Source organism: Oryzias melastigma, linkage group LG14 (genome assembly GCF_002922805.2).
Source record: "Oryzias melastigma strain HK-1 linkage group LG14, ASM292280v2, whole genome shotgun sequence".
NCBI classification, from domain to species: Eukaryota; Metazoa; Chordata; class Actinopteri; order Beloniformes; family Adrianichthyidae; genus Oryzias; species Oryzias melastigma.
Window position 1 is genome coordinate 3,789,148 of NC_050525.1, and position 8,101 is coordinate 3,797,248.

Genomic DNA, 8,101 nt, shown 5'->3' on the forward strand with positions numbered 1-8,101 from the left:
GACACCATTCAAACGTCTTTACCAAATTTGAGTCTCCGATTGGTCAAAGTTTCACCCATTTTAACTCTTAACCCTCGTTCTGTATGTAGACCCTGAAAACCTTCAAAATAAAGGACTTAAAATTGTGTTTAGCTGTTAGTGCTGGAATTTTGAAAGATCATTTACACGTATTTACAGTAACTAACAACATATCAGGAACTAATACCAACATTTATAATGTAAATATTTGTCAATACATTGCTCGTAGAGAAAAGTTGATGTCTCATCATTCTGTGTTTACAAGTAGAGGTGTAGGGAAAAATCGATTCGACGTTATATCGCAACATTTCATTAGATCATACTTGTATCAATTTAATATGCTGACGAGATTAAAATGAAAGGTGTATTAATATTCAGGTAGAGTTTTTTTTTTAAATCATACTCTTTGAAAAGTTGTGGAAATTGTTCTGGTACAGTCTTCTGATATATCACGATACGTGAGATGTGTATCGCGATATGTATCGTATTGCCGATACCCCTATTTACAAGGGATGCAACGATTTGACTTTTCCCACAATACAGTTCAAACCTTTATTTTTGGTCATGATTTGGTTCCAGTTCAATAAATGATTTGTGTATTGAAAAATAACAGCAACTACCTAAAAAAAATCATTTTTTAAATTTGCTAATAAGCAGGGCACAGTGAGTAAAAACCTTTCACTTGGCCCATACTAACCTGGTGTAATGTAATACAACAATACATATGAAATCCTGCTTAAATTTAGGAAAACAATTGATTCAGACTTTCAACCTAAACATACTGGAAAGCAATAGGGATGAAGCAATTCACTTTTATCATTGATTCAGGTTCAATTGTGTAACATACAGTCCAATTTTTGACCCAGAATTGAGGCATTCCCAGTGTTTAAATTGTGTTTTATCTTAAATTGTGTTACCAAAGGCCCCACAAACCTTAGTTTAGAGATCGTCTGTCACAGAGCTGCTGAGTCACACCACAATAGTTTTTATTATCTTCTTGTTCTGACTGAAGTGTTGATTTATTCTCAAAGAGCAACAAAAGAGGCTCTCATGCTTCTGAGTACAATGCAAGGCCTTCCAAGTAATGGCACGGAAATAAAAGTGGCCCAAATTACAGGAGCCGATCTCAAAAACAGCTACTGGGTTGTTACAGTACAGGCCTTCTATTGTTAAAGAGAGGCCTTTAAACTTTTAATTTATCTCAATATATTTCTATTTTCAAGTTTTATTGTCTATCGTCTGTGTCATTTGAGTAATAATGACACGTTTGCAAAATGTGTTTCCGGAAGGCGAGCGTTTCTTTTCTAAGGATCAAATGCTGTGAGCTTTAAGCGCTTCCACATTACCTTGATATTTTGGGAACAATACATTGAAAGCCTTAATTAAATTAGCATCAGAGGAAAATTGTGAAATTGATATTTCCCTCCTGGCAGGAGGGAAAAATCACAGTGCAGAGGTCCATATGAGTCTGTGCCAGCTCAGATCTTTCCAACACGGCCCTGGAGTTATTCAGTCATCCTGATGTCCTCCGACTGGCGTCGGGGGACACAATTCTCCTCAGAGCAAAGGTTCTTCTCCACAAACACTCACAGCCTCCGTTTCTGAGCTTGAGGTTTGACACACCACTGTGAAGGACCCGCTGTGACGCACATGGAGCGCAGGCAGGCATCCGGACGCCCGTCCTGACCGTCACAACTACTTTGAATTAGCAGAGAGGGGGAACCTCGAGAAAAACAGAGTGGTGGGCATTGCTAAGCAACCACAGCAGAGGAGGAGAGTGAGTCAGAGCTTTTGGATCACAACAGGCTTTTCTCGTGTGCACCAAAAAAAAAGTAGAAGATGATGGATTCAACACAGGAGTGTCAGCTCCTGGCTGTGTGATAGCAGGCATTAGGGGCCGTGCAGCCAGCAGTGCTCTTCTTCTGCACATAGACGCAGACAGTTGTCACTCAGGACCTTCCTGAGAGACACTTAATGGATTCCTGCTATGCTGTTTGATGGGAATGTGGCTGCAGAAGAGGGCATCAGGGGAATGGTAGCGACAATCTCCCAGCAATTATCTGAGAAATGTCTTCCGGCTCAAAAATGAGATGAGCAGCAATTATCATAGCATCTCTGCAATGTAGAGTTTACCGAAACTGATAAAATGAGTCACAACAAACAGCTACAGAAATGTTAAAGGCCTATACTGTACCTTGCTGTTCTTCAGCATTTCAGCATAATTACATTAATTACATTACAAACCTGGGAAAAATGTCAATTGAATAAAAATAGTATTCAGATTAATCACACTTTTAGATTGTGATTAAGCACAATTAATCAGGTTTTTTTGGGTAAACTTGATGACATTATGCTGCTTTTGAACAAAAACTGGATGTTTCCTTCATTTAAATTGTTGTAAATGTTTAAATTTATCAAGTGTTAACCCGTAAGTGTAATTTGTGAGCACAAAATGCATCAATGGTGAGATAAACAGAACTCTAAAGACTTTTATATCTGCATAAGAAACAAACCTACGTACCCAGGCTGCTTTAAAACAACATTTCCTTTCATCTTCTGGAAGAAACCTATCATGACTATCAGCATACACATCGATTTCCTTCGCTGTTACCGTAACAATGGGGCGGACCATGGATCAAATGGTCCGTTTTTTGTGAAAAAGCGATCTAAATCGAAAAAAATAAAAAGAATAAAGTACTAAAAACTGATTGAATATGTATTTCTTTTGTAAATAACCATGGGAGAAGTAAGGGAAAAAAAGTGTTTTAACGCACACGATGCATCCATGGATGACTGAACCGCAGAGGCAAAATGAAAGACTGCTGCTCCATGAGGTTTGATTAACTTGCCTCAATGAATATTAACGCATTAATAAAAATATTTTGCGTTAACGCGTTGACATTCACACCCCTATTAATTTCCCTTTGGGATAAATAAAGTATTTTTGAATTCCCCTGTCACTGTGCTTTTCACACACAACCCCTAGAGTGGGTGCATGTCCTTATCAAGTCTGCTGACGCTAACATGAAATCATGGCAAACGTGACCCGTGGATGCTCAGACACACATGCAGAGGCTGCTGCTCCCACCTCAGCAGCAGCCGCCTCCGTTCCCTCACGGCCGTCCATGTGTGGAGCTGCGTCATGATGGATAGTGGGAGGCAGTGACACTGTAAACCCACTGTCCTCCCACTGCTGTTTTCCTCAGTGACACACTGGAGGCTGAACAACAGACACAGAAAAGCCCTCAGCAGGCTCGCTTTGTGATGATAGAATGCAGGTATTGGATATATCCTAAAGACCCACTGTGATGAAAATTGGGTTTTCTAACATGTTCTTGTGGGATTTTTCTCTTGATGGAGGATAAAGAAAATTAATCCTAAAATTAATTTTCTTTGTTCAAATTGCCAACAGATGAAAAATGTATCTTAAAAAAGAAGCTCCGCTCAATTCTGATGCAGAATAGCTCCAACAATGATGGACATTTTTGTTTTAATAATCCGTCTCATTTTCTGCAGATCTCTGACAAACTCCAGGAGAGCTACACCACCTCAGCACTGTGGCGGTTCCTCAGCCTGGGCTATGCCCTCATGCTGTGCCCCTTTATCATTGTCCTGGGGGGCATGTTTTTCCTGGCCACCGCTCTGTTTTTCCTGGATGACAGAGAGAAGGCAGAAAAACAGTAAGTGACTCACTCATTGTTGAAATATCTCAGTTGTTGTTCACTCTTTTAAATATTTAATCTATTTCCTTGTTACATCTCAACAAAGTAGCATATTTTACATTTCTTTTACAAAAATTCCAAGCTTTTTTCCTAATGTTGAAGTCTCAAACGAGTCCGGAACAAGCTGTCCGCAGCGATGCCAAGAAAGGTGCCAACCTTGCAACACCCAGAAATCCTCCGAGCCGAGAAAACGTCCCAGTCAGCTAAAAGCTCTTAAAAGCTGACACAAGCAGTTATTTTCTATCAGTTTGTCCAAGTGCTTCAGCTTAGAGTTTTACCTCTCCTCCTGTTTACACATTCATATTGTTTAACTAACTGGAATCGTCGTGGGTTTGGGCCTAAACAAACAGTCTCATCTTGGTGGTGGTGAGATACAACTTCTTGTTTCTTCTTAGTTTTTATCACAGCAGCTTGGCTGCTCCCCTCGTCCCGCCGCGCTCAGAAATGACTTCCTTCCTGTTGGAGTTTTCAGACAGAATGGTAGAGTGATGTCTGACGCCTGTCTGCAGGCGCCTTGAAATTGATGCCTTATTTTTCCCACGCTTGAACCTGTATTGAAGCATTTGGCATTATTTGAAAAGAAGAAGACCTTTCCATTCGTGGCTTTGCTTTGAATCTTGTTAAGTCATCAACCAAACTAAAGGAGGTTTGGAGAAACTCCTCTAAAAAAGGAATAAACAGTGCTAAAAGAGCAATAGGACTCTCGTAGTCAGTAATAGTATGTAGTTCACACTTTCTAGCCACACAGCAGAACAATGCAGACAAATACTCAAAGAATGGCGAACCACAGCTGCTTGGAAACATTCACACTTTCCAAATAACTTCCTCCTGTCTCCTTTTCCTCTGCTCTTTCCTTGACCTTTTATAGTTACAGACGTATACTTTCAGACTGTATGAAAATCAACTACATAGACATCCTGGTTAATAGTTATGATGCTGCTACATCACAAAAATTTAAAGAATGAAGCCTCGACGAACCCCATTTCCAATGAAAAGTCTATTTGAATCTGTGCTTCAATCTTCCACGTTCAAAACTCTCCTGTCGCACATTTTTAAGACCGTTTTTTTCGTACAAAACTCACTAGGGCTGGGTTCATAAAATCAATTAATCGATTTGAATCGATCTAAGTGTAATAGATCAATAATCAATCCATTAAATATAGAGATCAATCTAGCACATTAAGTTAAAAGCCGCTAGCTTGATGCTAATGTATAATGGGATTTCCCACAGGACGGCTAATGCTAACGCTTAGTCGACCTAAACATACATTGAACATCTTTATAAACTTACAGGCATGAATTTTCCCAACTCTTTTAAGAAAATATTTTTAAGTAACTATTTGTGGCCTAAAACACAGTTTTTTGCTCATATTTTGCTTATTTTTGAAAAAAAGTGTTCTGCTATAGCGTGAGCTCCACCTAGTGACAAAATCTGAAACGCCCTCCAGGAGAAGCAGAACAATGTTCACAATCTGAACATTTTAGTTAGAACTTCTCCTTTTGAGAATCCATGTAACTCTATATGCCATTATCAATCTCATTATTTCACTAATACATTTAACAATATGTGGACTGTATCAGATTAATATAAATGTGTAAACTAAAAATTTAATTAAATCCAATTGAATTGTTGGAAAGATTAGAAAAAATCTGAATTAAATCGATCCAGGTTCTGGTGAATCGAATCAAATAAATGCTGGAAATTATTAACGATACCCAGCCCCAGTAAACATTAGAAGAAGAAGCCCCTCCCTGGTTTTCCAGTGTGAACACCTTAGGCTAACTGCACAACAACAACCAGCAATTAGAGAGTTCTTGAACACACTTTAAATGCCTCGTGTGTTTGTAGCTTTTTCATTTCCAATATACAAAAAAAAAAAAAGTAAAAAAAAAAAGATTCTAAAAGGTGTGCCATGATTATGAAACTTTTATCACACTGGAAATGTGATATACACCTCTTAACACATTTATCTGGAGGAGCTTTTGTTTTAGTAAATGTACTGACATATTTAGAACTGGTTCTGTGACATACATAGGAGAAGGCATGTTTTGTTTTCTCTTTCTGCTTTTCATACATGGGAACACTCATCTACACTCATATATTTAACCCCTTGATGCTTGAATTTATTTCCAGCCATGAAAAAAAACAAAAAAAACTTGTGTTTATGCTTTTGATGCTAAATTAAGGTAAGTTTGGAGCCAAAATGGCTTGTCATAGCTGGAAATAAATAAAAAAACAGTTTTTTCCCTCTAAAGTGTGACTACTTTTCTGTCTTTTTGTGTTATTTATATATTATAAATATAAGAATTATGAAGGATTGGGGCAAAAACAGGACCAGTGGTAGGACCATTTTCCCAAAGAGTATCTATAAAGTTTCAGTCATCCAACAGTTTTCACCTGACTTGTTTGTCTGTGTTAAACGTGTTAATGGTCCACCATCTTGCTGGTGCACTGTATCAACCTTACAAAAGGCCCCTTCAGCATCGCGCATAAACATCCCAAAGAAACACACCAAAGAAGTGGCTTTATGTAACAAGCTTCAAACAACACCTCAGGGAACCGGAGATGAAAATGCTGCACAATTTTGGGTTGTTCCACGACTGAGATATTTATGTATTCCATTCATCCTATAAAAACTCCAATTTATAAGTTCCCCATTGCTTCACAGAGTGCCACTTTTTTTCCCTCCTCTGAGTGTGTCCCCAGAAACTCGCTGCTATTTATAGAAGCTGAACGAGTAACTCAGTGGAGCGAGAGCGTCTATTTTCAGCCTCCAAGACTGCTTTATTATTCCTGGGTTGTTAGCTTTTTTTAGCAGCTGAGTTGCCATTAATAGCTGGGATTTTGGTGTGTGCCCTCCCCCGTACATTCAGACGGTCTACATTTACACTCAGAAGTGCCTCATCTGCCGCGGCGGGGCACTTTGACATCGCGGATGCAGCGCGGGTCAGGGCGGCTGACGACTGCAGCCTGGAGGAGGAAGGAGGCAGAGAGGGACAAAGTCACATAGAAAGACAGGCAAGGATGGCTCATTTGAAACTGGTTGGATTCATTAAAAAAGGGTGTTGGACATAAATTCAGGGATAAGATTAAATGGGACTTCAAATTTTCTTCTAAAAACTTTTTTTCTCTCTTTACAGGCTGAGCAAGCTGACACGACCTCCCTCCTTAGTTCGGGTATGACAAGGTGAGTTTCTTCTAATGACACTAAAAGTCTTACAGGGGCCATACCATGAAAATTCTACTATTTGAACTTTTAAGTGCATTATGTTGATCATTTCTCACTATAAAGAACCCCAAAGCAGTATCTTGATCCGTTCATGCATTTAAGAGTAATCCTCTAAAAACCTTATATTCCAAAGGTAATTTATGAACATATATATGGATTATATACGATTATTTTAATAGTCGACTAATCACTGATTATTTTTTCCCATTAGTCGACTAATTGGGTCATGCACAAAGTGGATGTAAAAATCTTAACCATCATTAGCCTCAAACTAACTAGATATATTCACACTGGCATCACCTGCAATATTGCTAGTGTCAATGCTGTGAGCTGAATTTGGCCACTAAAAATGCTAGTAACGATAGCTGAAACTGCTGAAAGTGACAGCTGAAAACGCTGAAGCTGAAAGCCAGCTAAAATATTAGCTAAACTCCAAAATAGCCTAAAAATAAAAAAAGCCTATGTTAGCCTGCCAAAACGGCTAGCATGCAGCTGAAATATCAGCTTAACTCTAAATAAGCCAAAAACCAAAACAGCTAGCATGTTGCTAAAATATTAGCTAAATGCCAAAAATGCCTAAAAAACTAAAAAAGAAGGAAAGCTCAAGTTAGTCAAAACAGTTGACATGAAACTGAAATATTAGCTAAACTTTAGATTAGTAAACAAAAAAATAGCTTAAGTTAGCCAAAAATAGCTAGCATGTAACTGAAATATTGACTAAACTCCATAATAACCTAAAATATAAAAAAGCCTAAATTAGACAAAATACCATGCAGCTGAAATATCGACTAAACTCCAAATTAGCCTAAAAAATTTAAAAAATCCTTAATTAGCTAAAACAGCTACCATGTAGCTGAAATATTAGCTAAAGTCCAAAATAGCCTAAAAAAACGTATAAATACCAAATTAGTCGAAAAAACTAGCATAATTCCATTATAACTTTCAACTTTACTACACTCTGACTCCATATAATATAAATTAACGACTAATCGACTATTAAATTAGTCGTTGACTATTTTAATCGTCGAATAGTCGACTTATTGTGGCAGCCCTAATATGGATATAGTTCACTCTGAAAGGCTTAAGAAAATCATGTTATGGCCCCTTTAGGCGTTTTTTTTTTTGTGTGTG

The 8,101-nt window shown here is 38.1% G+C and overlaps 1 protein-coding gene across 9 annotated transcripts in view; it reads left to right on the top strand.

Moving 5' to 3' along the window:
• Window positions 1-8,101, top strand: part of spns2 (spinster homolog 2 (Drosophila)) — a 77,319-nt gene that overhangs the window by 54,719 nt on the left and 14,499 nt on the right. For 4 of the 9 annotated variants that reach the window (XM_024265684.2, XM_024265686.2, XM_036215115.1 and 1 more), the window contains exons 11-13: window positions 3,535-3,698; window positions 6,615-6,759; window positions 6,882-6,928. In XM_024265684.2, the coding sequence (XP_024121452.1) occupies window positions 3,535-3,698; window positions 6,615-6,759; window positions 6,882-6,928 (356 nt within the window). The remainder of the gene's footprint in view (window positions 1-3,534; window positions 3,699-6,614; window positions 6,760-6,881; window positions 6,929-8,101) is intronic. The other 5 variants (XM_024265689.2, XM_024265690.2, XM_036215116.1 and 2 more) reach the window with 2 other exon arrangements.